The sequence below is a fragment of the Eretmochelys imbricata genome, chromosome 10 (genome assembly GCF_965152235.1).
Source record: "Eretmochelys imbricata isolate rEreImb1 chromosome 10, rEreImb1.hap1, whole genome shotgun sequence".
NCBI lineage: Eukaryota > Metazoa > Chordata > Testudines > Cheloniidae > Eretmochelys > Eretmochelys imbricata.
In genome coordinates, this window is record NC_135581.1 from 62,019,127 (window position 1) to 62,031,713 (window position 12,587).

At 39.7% G+C, this 12,587-nt stretch overlaps 1 protein-coding gene across 6 annotated transcripts in view; it reads left to right on the plus strand.

Annotated features, from left to right (window-relative positions):
• ATOSA (atos homolog A) overlaps positions 1-6,125 on the plus strand; it is a 52,935-nt gene extending 46,810 nt beyond the window's left edge. For all 6 annotated transcript variants that reach the window (XM_077827706.1, XM_077827704.1, XM_077827708.1 and 3 more), the window contains one exon: positions 5,081-6,125. In XM_077827706.1, the coding sequence (XP_077683832.1) occupies positions 5,081-5,234 (154 nt within the window). In that variant the 3' untranslated portion in view covers positions 5,235-6,125. The remainder of the gene's footprint in view (positions 1-5,080) is intronic.
• Positions 6,126-12,587: the final 6,462 nt, after the last annotated feature.

The window sequence follows — 12,587 nt, forward strand, 5'->3', positions numbered from 1 at the left end:
CCATTAGAAGGTATAAAACAGGATACTCTGAATTTTACAGTAGATCATATTTCATGCTGACTGATATGTAAAGATTTGTTAGAGATGCAAGAATAAGCATTTTTACCAATGTATCATTTATATAAAAATAAGTTATTTTAAAGCATTTGTTTAAAACAATGTGCCTCCCTTTATATTGGTTCTGCCAAAATCATCTATATAAAAAAAGAAAGCACATTAATTTTGTTTTCATAGTTGAAGTTGGCCTGGAAATGTTTGGCTTCTTTATAGTAATAGTAGGTTGAAAACAAGTAACTTAATTTTACTTGCTGAAACTATATATATGTTTTGCTCAAAAAGAAATGAAGTCATAGAACTGTAAACTGCATTGTGGCAGCATCTGTTTGTGAGGTACTAATTAAGGTTATGTCAGCACTTCTATTATAATAGGTTCTTTTAAAGTGATTGTAACTCAGCAAAAACATTTGCCCAAGGCTAAAACTTGACACACAGTCAAATTTTTAAAAGCATCCTTTTAAACTTCATGTTTAGTTTTGCTTGTGCAGTTTTTCACACCCATGTTTTTGTGTGTTCAGAAACTCTTGGGTACTCTTACGGAGTATATTTGTACTAGAAGATACAGTATCTATGAAGGCCCAAAATGCAGTGTGAAGAGAAAAGTAAAGCTGCTTTCCTATGCAAAATCTCAGTTGTACCTGCAGTTTTAGAAGCCTTTGAAAATATTTGCCTGCCAAGTCTCAAGCCAGAAAGAATTTTGTATTATATTCAGACTTACAGGGATGTAAGAATTGTGAGTCCAGATCAGACCTAGGGTCCATCTAATCCAGTATCCTGTCTTTGACAGTGACCAGTACCAGAAGCTTCGGAGGCTTCTAAATAGTCAATTAAAGAGTAACCTATCCACAGCATATCTTTTATTGATTCATTTTTTAATTTACTATTTTAATCCATCCTTTCTAAAGGGTGCCACAGTGCTATACAGTGGAGTCGCATCATCCGCGGGAGTTGGGTTAGGTTAGGTTCTAAAGTCCGCGCGTAAGGCGAAAATCGCGTATAGTCAAAATTACCCTTGAAAATCCCTTAAATTGCCCACAAAGTACAGTATACTGTACATGGTTTTGTGTATACAACCCTGTACAGTAATATGTATAATGTATACAGTAATGTACACTATATAATAGAGTACATAGGCAAAATATCATTTTACAGTACTGTATTTTTAATTATGGGGGTAATTACAGGGGGTCATCAGGGCTTGATGTCAGTCTAGGAGATGGAGGTGACGGAGAGCTTGGGTGATGGAGAGTGAGTCATAGACAAAGTGTTTGGCTGTGGCTCAGCTCGAGAAGTTGATTGCGTAGGCTAATCTGCTGCTGGTTGTTTTTCCTTGAAAAACATGGTGATTGGCAACTGTCGCTGTTGTCTCTTGAGCTGCTCAAATATTTCTTGATATGGTCTCAAATCGTCCGTAATACTACGTGTGATTTTGAGGCTTCGTTCCATTGAGAGATTGTATTCAGAAATTAAATCATTCAAGTATTTCGCTGCTTGGAACACTTCAGCAAATTTATGAAGATTCCAACTTGCAGGCTCTTCCAGTTCGTCATTGTTATCTTCGTCTTCTGTGGACGATTTTATCAGTTCCTCTACCTCTTCGTTAGTCAATGTTTCTCTATGACTCTCAATTAATTCTTCAATACCTTCCTCAAGGATGTCGACAAAGCCATCACCACCCACTTCCCTGGCCACCTGAACAATGCGTTTCACTTCTTTGTCAATGGTCGGAAAACCCTTAAAATCATTCACACATTCTTTCTATAGCCAACATGCATTGACTGTTTCAGGCTTGATTGCATCCATTGCCTGTTTAATATAAGTGATGCAATCGGCAATGTTGAAGGACTTCCAACACTCCATCACATTAAGATTGGGATCAGCATCCATAGTGCTACGTATCTGTGAGAACGTAAGCCTCGTGTATGTGGCCTTGAAACAACGAATCACGCCTTGGTTGAGGGGATGGAGGTGGTATTGGGCGGTAGAAAGACGACTTCAGCATTGTTATGCGCAAACTGGAGTGCTGCACGGTGGCCAGGAGCATTGTCTACGATTAGCAACACTTTAAAGTCAAGTCCTTTCTCTTCGAGGTACTGCTTGACCTCAGGAATGAAACACTTGTGGAACCAATCCAAAAATAATGCTGCCATCACCCAAGCCTTTTTATTTGATTGCCAGAACACAGGCAGGAGATTTTTGTTCTTGCCCTTTAGGGCACAGGAGGTTTGAACAGCGTGTAGAGGCTAAGAGCCTTTTCTTGCAATGTGTTGCCACATGTTTACGGTTCATGTCTGCCAGCCATAAGTTTAATGCCTTTTCAGTCTTCACTGAAGTCTTATCATGCACCTGGCTCATCACCATAGCAATTATTGGAATACTTGATGTCCCAGCTTGACGAATTTCTCTCTCTCTCATCTTGATGGCATGGATGCTAGATTTGTTGCAGCCATATTTATGCGCCACGTTGGAGACTGACATACTGTCTCTCAATAAACCCAACACAGCCAGTTTTTCCTCCAGCGTTGGAACAGATCGCTGTTTCTTCGGTTGAGCACCAGATGAAGTAGTTGGCTTGTGTTTAGGGGCCATGTTGTATGAAAAATACGTATCTTTAAACACTAGAATCACGCTCAGCGCGGCGAGATGCTCACACTAGGAGAGGCATGCGGGAACTGAGACCGACTGAGGGAACAGTAGATTCACATCTCCCATCTCACGCTCACTCGGGGCATACACTCATTGAGTGGAATGGTGGGCAGAATCGTCCGCACTATTTACAAGTATCTTGTTATTTTTCTTGTTTTTTGCCGAGCGCGTATAGTTGAATTTGCATAAGTTAAATGTGCGTATGATGCGACTCACCTGTATATTGGAACACCCCTCCCTTTTGCAAATGGAACTTACTTTAGCTTATGAGTACTATATTACTTAGTGGCTAAGCTGTAGTTATTTCTTGGAACTGTATGTTAATTAAAACTAAGTTGAATAGCCTCTCCTCTTGTGTGCCCAAGAACTAGTTGCTCAAAGAAGTAATTGTTGAAGGTGTTGAGAAATTGCTTCTCTAAATATTATCCTGATATGACATATGACATGTTTATAGGTGGGGAGCTGAAGTCACAAATTATTACTGCTTTATTACACTTAGTTGTCTTGTTGATCTTCTTCAGCATTGCACTCTCAGGATTCTTCCAGATCTGGAGGCTGGTAGTACAGTCCTACTAGGATATTTGTATTTCTCTGATATGGGATTTGTGCTTATATTCTACTGTAAAATCCTTAGAAATTTTAACATACTAGATTTTTTATAATCTTACAGATACAGCACTATATTCCCCCCTTCTGCAATCTAATCTTTCTGTATTTTGAGTTTTGCAAGTAATACAGTGTCCTCTGTATATCATTCCTCTGTGGTCTAGTAATGATTTTCATTTAAGGTCCTCTTTTGCTGCCAGACATTCTAGTTCACCTGTTTTGCTGTTAAGCTTCCTGTATATTGATATCTCTGCAAAGATACCATTTGCCAGAATTTCTGCTGGCTTTAACTTGGTTACTTATCATGACACATTCCTTATAATGGAACTTCCACAGCTCTTCAAGAATTTTACTTAAGGACATAGTGTGAGCTAGGCCCCATCCTGGACATTACACTCTATCCCTGCATGGCATATAAATGCTGTCTTCCAAATGTTTAAGTCAGCTTCTTTGCTTATTTGGGAAGCAAAGTTCAAATGATAAGGCTATTCAAAATTATTCTTTATGATAGATATTCCCCAAAGAAAAAGCAGCAATAAGAGTCTCACTAATGGAGAGTAAGAAGCTTGAGGAGTGAAAAAGTGCTTCCATTTCCCCATCTGTAAAACGGGGGAGGGATAGCTCAGTGGTTTGAGCTTTGGCTTGCTAAACCCAGGGTTGTGAGTTCAATCCTTGAGGAGGCCATTTAGGGATCTTGGGCAAAAATTCGGGATTGGCCCTGATTTGAGCAGGGGGTTGGACTAGATGACCTCCTGAGGTTCCTTCCAACCCTGATATTCTATGAACAGAAAGGGATAATACTTCATAGGGACACTTCAAGACATAAATAATTTGCAGCTGATGCATCTATGTAGTCAACCCACCATTGCTACAATATCTCAAGCGAAGATCCTTCAAATCCTAATTCAAATTAGGCACTAACATACTGCACTGCACAGTGAACTACTGCGACAATCTCATTACCTTATTCTTTACCCACCATGGAAAGGGTCATGTGTACTTATGGCAATATGTTTGTATGTTCAAATAAACATTGATAATAATGGATCATAACTTCACAGCAGCCAAGAGCCATGTCCTGCAGCTCCACTGTGGTTAAGGCCCTCTGCAGCCTCAGATGGGGGAGCAGATTTATTCTCTTAAGTACAATTGTGTGGATGAATGATATTATGCCTACTACCCCTCATGCAAATATTGGATAGAGTCTATTTATACATCCTGACTGCCCCCACGCAGTTAAGCTGATGGTTCTGCTACAATAAGAGCCTTCAGCTTTTTTGATACCTCTAGGATTTCACTTTCTTGGTTAAGGCATGTCTATGTGTTTTGTCTTTTATTCCTCATTTAAATGGGCACAGTACTTTTATTTCATTGCGGTCACATAGTTAAGGGTTTTACATGTACAAGCAGCAAGAAGTTCAGTTATTGCACCCACAGTAGCTGCAACTGTGTGTTGGGTAATACCTTTTTTGTTTGTATGGTATGGGCAATAGCATTACATTCAGCTGCTGTAAGAATTGTGATTCTGCATTTCCTGTATGAAGCAGAGTGGGGCCTGGAAACTTTCATTTCCTGCACTGTTTCATTTTGCCACATTACTCAACTAATGCATACTTTTATGTGTTCAAACACTATAGCCCTGATTAATTACTTCTAAAAAGTGTGTATAGTTATCATGTAAAGGTGTATCTGTTTTGATGTTTAGAAGTTACAGATAGTTTTTAAAATATTTACTATTTACTATATATATATATATATATTGTCTTCGTAGGTTCCAGAGTTCCAAATCTGGAAAGATCTACCTCCACAGAGATGTAAGACTCCTGTTCTCCCGGAAATCAATGGAAGTTGATAGTGGTGCTGCGTATGAACTCAAATCTTACACTGAATCTCCAACAAACCCTCAGTTTTCTCCAAGATGTTAGCAAGCAGTGAAAATCAGAGTATTAACTGAATTACCAGATTACTGTTTACAAGCAAAACTTTGGCATGGAATACAGTGTAAAATTAAATATGTAAAGAAATGAAAATAGTGCTCAAGTGAGAGTCAATACTCTTCTGTGATCCTGGACCAGTTTTTGTAAAAGGTTTCTGGAATGAGCTTCGTGTATTCCAAGTAGACTGGAAACAAATACTTAAATCTAATCTTTTTGTACTGTTTAAAACCACTTCATTGGATGTGTTGCAATAGCAAATTCCCAAGTTAGTTTAGTGTTTACACCTTTTATTTTATTTTTCAGTTATTTAATATTTAATGTTTCATTTAATACTCAAGTGATGTTTGTCTTTAGTGTTCTAATGTAGCACAAATCCTATGTAAAATCATATGTATTTTTTGCATTAATAATATTGAAATCTGAAATATATACAGAAGTCTTTAATTCTGTGTGATGTGTTTTTAAGTGATATTCATTTAAGTTATTGAAAATTAAGATGAAATTTTGAACTTCCATAACGTTATCATACTATGCAAGCATGTGGTTTTCCTCGTTTTCTCTCTCTAATTTTGGTGACACCCCATTCTCATTGCTTCCCACACAAGTCCTCTTACAGCACATTCGGCCATAATGCAGAATGTGTTTCTTTAGCTACTCGCTAGTTCAAATCATTGACCCAGTTCATATTTTGCACCTTTAATTTCCTTTTTTTTTCCTGAGTGGATGCTCTACTAAGAACATTTCTGGTTCTGTTCTAGTTATCAGTATAAAAATGTCACACAAAATTATTATCCTATTCCTGATTTGCTCAATTGTTTAAAAATGTACTGTGAAAACAAATTAGTACTTATATCTTAAATATATGCAAAAACTATTAAACTTGTAGTTTGGTTTTATTTTTAGATGAGGATTTTCATGTACGTTTAAAGTATATTTGATAGATTTTTCCATTTAGGCCACTAGGGGGCTACATAAAGTTGTATATTGTACTGCATTAGCAAATACTGGTAAACAGTCAACCAATCACATGAAATACTCTCCAGTACATGTATATTCCTGAAACAAAATACTTTCCCAGATTACAATAGTCATTTTATTTGAAAGCTTATTTTCATGAAAACTGTGTCTCAAAATAATATTTACCTAACAGAAGTACACTAAGTGTTAGTTAAACTGATGTGTAGCTGAGCTAGTGAGAAGCTGTCATTTTTCCCTTGCTTGCCTTGACCTTAAAGTTGTATAACTAAATGTTCTAGTTTTTATTAATGTTGAATACTAATTCTTCCAGTATTTAGCAAAAGCTTTCAGATGTTCATTCCTCAATGAATCTGATCACCACTGTACCACACAGCTTCTTTGACATCAGTGTATCTCTTACTGGTATAAAAAGGACATTTTAGTGTTTGTTAGGAGTATAGTTCCAACGCACAATAAACACTTGGGAGAAAGGAAGTATTTATTAAATTTTCAGCCCCTTCAATTAGGATAAGAACTCAATACACCTTGCCTGAGACCCTGTAGAAGCCCTCCAGTAAAACCAAGCGAGACTATACTTTCCTGATATTTCACACATTTTCAGCTGTCTTGGAACTACTGTAGTTGCATAGCTTGCAGAATCCAATTTATAACCTTGGCAGGATTTTTTTTTCTGCTATATTAGTGTCTTGAAAATCAAAACTAAACTTCTTTCTAGAGATGTGAGAAAAGCTGTACAAAATCACATTCTAGCTACAGCTTCCAGTCACGTGCAAATCTTGTAAAGGAAGTTGTGGAAAAGTTCCCTGTTAGCAAAACCTTCAGGTGCTGGAGCTGTACTGTGTACATAAGTACTTTCTGGAATAGCAATGAGAATGTGTCCTATTTTCTCTGCATCTGCTATTCAGGTATAGAGTATGTTTCAGAGGAGTTAGTGTATGACATGTCATGAAGCATAAATTCCACCACAATAATTCTGTGCATACCTAATGAGATGATGGAAAAACTCTCATATCTAATTTCCGCATTGAAACAAGGGACACCGTAGATGGAACTTTTTTTTTTTTTAATGAAAAGAGGCCAAAGAATCTAGTTATGGTCGATTAATCTTTAGTTGTCCATTAGCAATTATCATACGTTATTTGCAGCTCAGTGTTGGTATGCTACAGTTGTTTAAATGGCTTCATTCTGTCTTTCTTTTACATTTTCCTGAGAAATTTTGGGGTTTTTTAGATGAACAGAGAGATGTGGATCTTTGTTCCATGCTGGTTAAATTGTGAAGTTAGTCTTGTAGAGTAGGCTTTAAATTGACCTAAATTTCACACAGAATTCTAAATGTAGATATAGCAATTTTTCATTTAATACTGAAATCATTACCTTATCCATTTAATATTGAAATGATTGGCATGCTTGTTTTCTACTGTTTATTTGTATTACAGTTGTGCAAACAGGACCTAATTAGATCCAGGCTCTAGTCCGGGGCAGGCGAACTTTTTTGCCTGAGGGCCACGTTGGGTTTCCAAAATTGTATGGAGGGCCGGTTAGGGGAGGCTGTGTCTCCCCAAACAGCCAGGTGTGGCCCGGTCCCTGCCTCCTATCTGACCCGCCCCACTTCTCGCCCCCTGATGGCTCCCCTGGGACTCCTGCCCCATCCACCACCCCCTGCTCCATGTCCCTTGACCACCCCCAGACCTCCAACCCTGAGTGTTCCCTGCCCTCTGACCCCCCCGACACCTATCCACACCCCTGAACTCCCCTGCCTGCGCTGCCTGGAGCACCGGTGGCTGGCGGCGCTACAGTCACGCCGCCCAGAGTACCGGATCTGGCCGCGGCTCTGCAACTGCGCTGCCCGGCTGCCTGACGCTGTGGGAGAGGGGGAACAGCAGGGGAGGGCCGGGGGCTAGCCTCCTGGTCCAGGAGCTCAGGGGCCAGGCAGGAGGGTCCCGCGGGCTGGATGTGTCTCACAGGCCATCGTTTGACCACCTCTGCTCTAGCGTGCTGGGAAATGTACAGAGTAAGACAGCCACTACCCTGAAGAGTTTAGAGTCCAACAATTCTGCTTGTGCATACAATATTTTATTCTTTTTATACTTATGTAACTTTTTGTTTATGCTGTAAAGTGTAGAACTGAAATTCACCAACTATGCTTGCTTCACTACATGTAGCAGTAGCATAGTAAAAATGCCAGAGTCCAACTCACATTAGCTTCCATCGTTGCATTTTCAGAAATGGTGAATTATAGCTCTTAAAGTTTGCCAACGTAATCAAAGCATCAGTCATTAAATGTCTTTTTCCCATTGTCACCCTCTGGAAGTAAAAGATCACAGGTAGTAGGGCCTTTTTCAAAAATGAAGAACTGTCTACTGCTTCAAGCTCTTTTACATAATTTACAATAAACACTGCATGCTTATATAGCATCTTTCAGCCTGAGGGTACTCTAATGCTCTGTAAAAAGGAATCATCTTACTCAGCATCTGAATGTTGCTATTTGGTAAAAACACAGTAGTGCTTTACATATCTACTACAGTAAAGTTTAGAACAATAAGTGAGGGCAGGTGGGGTGTGTGAGAGAGAGAGAGAGAGAGAGACCCTTTCTGTTTGAGGAGTCCGGTGGCACCTAAAAGACTAGCAGATTTATTTGGGCATAAGCTTTCATGGGTAAAAAACCCACTTCTTCAAATGCATGGAGTGAAAATTACAGATACAGGCATAAAAATATATTGGCACATGAAGAGAAGGGAGTTACCTTACAAGTGGAGAACCAATGTTGAAGGCCAGTTTAGTCAGGGTGGATGTGGTCCACCCCAATAATTGATGAGGAGATGTCAATACCAAGAGAGGGAAAATTGCTTTTGTAGTGAGCCAACTGCACCCAGTCCCTATTCAAGCCCAAATTGATGGTGTTAAATGTGCAAATGAATTGTAGTTCTGCAGTTTCTCTTTGAAGTCTGTTTTTGAAGTTTTTTTGGTTGAAGAATGGCTACTTTAAAATCTGTTATTGAGTGCCCAGGGAGATTGAAGTGTTCTCTTACTGGGTTTTGTACGTTACCATTCCTGATGTCTGATTTGTTTCCATTTATCCTTTTACGTAGAGACTGTCTGGTTTGGCCAATGTACATGGCAGAGGGGCATTGCTGGCACATGATGGCATATATCACATTAGTAGATGTGCAGGTGAATGAGCCTTTGATGGTGTCGCTAGAGTAGATATGGAGACAGAGAAGGCAACGGGGTTTGTTACAGGGATTGGTTCTTGGGTTAGTGTTTCTGTGGTTGAAACTGCAAGAGGATTTTAAAGGTGAAGGCAAAGGAAAACAAATTGGGCTTATGCTCTTAGGATGAAGGCTTGGGTATCTTGTTTTATATTTTTTTTACATCAGAAATTCTGATACTGTCTAGCTTGAAAAATTCTGATGATTGACAGAACTATGAAATTATTACTTCAAGAGCAAAGACAATGAAAGTAGAGATGGAACAGACATTTTAGTCAGATTGTTACAATGTTCTAGAGAAAGAAAGACTTTAAGTCTGCCAGTCAGCTGAAGTGTAAGACACATCCAGAGCCCTCCCCGCAAAAACAGGAATGACCAAATCTGAGAGTCCTGGTTTTTTGAAGGTAAAAAACAAGCACAACAACAATTAACAACCAAACATCACAAACCTTCCATGCCTTCTTTAAAATGCCATACCTAGCAGACTGATGATAATCCCAACAGAGCTGGAAACACTGTAGAGGGCATGTCCATTCTCCCATCAAGCCTGTGTGGCTAGAGGGTGGAAGAATCATACCATATAAGCTCCAAAAAGGTCAGAACTTACTTTTATTTCTGGAAATATAAATTAGTTTTCCAGAAAGCAGATTCACTCTCAAAGGTATTATGTTAATGCTTACAGAGGTCTAGCTAGCTCTGGCTGTTGCTAATGAGCTATAGAGCCTTTCACTTGTAAGTTTCCAGTTTGAATCCCACCTAGCTCAGCAGGGATTAAAAACTGATCCTCCTATCTAATACGTTTGATACCTCCTTTATGAGATGACGAATTTGGTTAGTCTCAGTTCCAGCTCCCACATCACAAACTCATCACTGCACTGTGGGACAGTTCTTGCTCTTACTTTAGTTGCACAGTGCCCAGCAGAATATAGCTCTGATTTTAGTTGGGTCCTTCAGCAAGACCTCTTATCCTAGCAGCCACAATAGCCATGCTAACTATAAATTTGTCAGAATTGGCAAGGGAAGTTGGGGAAACACCAAAAAGATGATTGAATCTTTTTTTTTTAAAAAAAACTCCCTATTTTAATAAAAGTGCTTCTTTCAGCTTCTGTTTTCCGCTACTCCCAAGATGCAATGCTTTCTGTGCCACAGTACACAAACATCTTAGCTCACGCCATGTGCTCTAGGCTAATAACTAGCACGTGTGTTAGCAAAAATACAAATACACAATAATCAATCATGGTCCATGGAAAGTATATATGTTTACAATATAATCAGTGTTACAGCAGCATTTACTGTGGTGGTCTCTCTCTGGTAGTCCATCCTGATTTTTAGAACAAGGGTGTGACCTGTAGAAACTGAACCATACCAATTAACCTGACCAGAGGCCTCGTCTCTTGGTGAGACCTGTTGTCACTGCAGGCAAAGTGCGAGAATTAGCCCGGCAGAAGAGTATGTCCTATATCGGGGCCTCTCCTTTTGTCCCTCCAGGCCCACGAACATGATACAGTTCTAGGGTGACCTAGAATCCTACTTTCGATGTCTCTTACTGAAAGAATATTTCCAACACGCCTCTGAACAACACACTAACCACCAGAATCCTTCCTACCAACACTACAAAAAGAAGGATTCTGCGTGGACCTCCTTCTGAAGGTCGAAACAACAGACTGGACTTCTACATAGACTGCTTTCGTTGACGTGCATGGGCTGAAATAGGGGAAAAGCAGCATCACTTGCCCCATAACCTCAGCCGTGCTGAACACAACGCCATCAACAGCCTCAGGAACAACTCTGACATCATAATCAGAAAAGCTGACAAAGGAGGTGCTGTCGTCACCATGAATAAGCTAGGCAGCTCTCTAACTCCATATTCTACAGGCCATTTGTCATAAATATAAAGGGAAGGGTAAACCCCTTTGAAATCCCTCCTGGCCAGGGGAAAGCTCCTCTCACCTGTAAAGGGTTAAGAAGCTAAAGGTAACCTCGCTGGCACCTGACCAAAATGACCAATGAGGAGACAAGATACTTTCAAAAGCTGGGAGGAGGGAGAGAAACAAAGGGTCTGGGTCTGTCTGTATGCTGGTCTTTGCCAGGGATAGACCAGGAATGGAGTCTTAGAACTTTTAGTAAGTAATCTAGCTAGGTATGTGTTAGATTATGATTTCTTTAAATGGCTGAGAAAAGAATTGTGCTGAATAGAATAACTATTTCTGTCTGTGTATCTTTTTGTAACTTAAGGTTTTGCCTAGAGGGGTTCTCTATGTTTTTTTAATCTAATTACCCTGTAAGATATCTACCATCCTGATTTTACAGGGGGGATTTCTTTATTTCTATTTACTTCTATTTTCTATTAAAAGTCTTCTTGTAAAAAACTGAATGCTTTTTCATTGTTCTCAGATCCAAGGGTTTGGGTCTGTGGTCACCTATGCAAATTGGTGAGGCTTTTTATCCAACATTTCCCAGGAAAGGGGGGTGCAAGTGTTGGGAGGATTGTTCATTGTTCTTAAGATCCAAGGGTCTGGGTCTGTAGTCACCTAGGCAAATTGGTGAGGCTTTTTTACCAAACCTTGTCCAGGAAGTGGGGTGCAAGGTTTTGGGAAGTATTTTGGGGGGAAAGACGCGTCCAAACAGCTCTTCCCCAGTAACCAGTATTAGTTTGGTGGTGGTAGCGGCCATTCCAAGGACAACGGGTGGAACACTTTGTACCTTGGGGAAGTTTTGACCTAAGCTGGTAAAGATAAGCTTAGGAGGTTTTTCATGCAGGTCCCCACATCTGTACCCTAGAGTTCAGAGTGGGGGAGGAACCTTGACATGGTGGCATAGTGGTGGGATTAACCTGAAATCATTTTGAGATCCAGTTGAGATTTTTTGAACTAGAAGTACAGATTTTAAAAAGAAATTATTTTTTCCTTTGGAAAGGAAGTCCAGAAAGCAGTTGAAACTGAAAGCAGATTGTTTTTTCTCTGCTTTGTGGCCAAGCAGAGACAAAAGGGGATTATCTTGTGAATTGCAGGTTTTCTTTGCCTGGAGGCAGGGTACTTAAACTCCTGCAGGGAAATTCACAGTCTTCCAACCCAGAGGTTTTTTTTTCTTTTCTTCCTAAAAGTAAATAGGGGGTGTGTGTTCTACCCATTTGCTTTTTCTTTGGGCTGGGTAA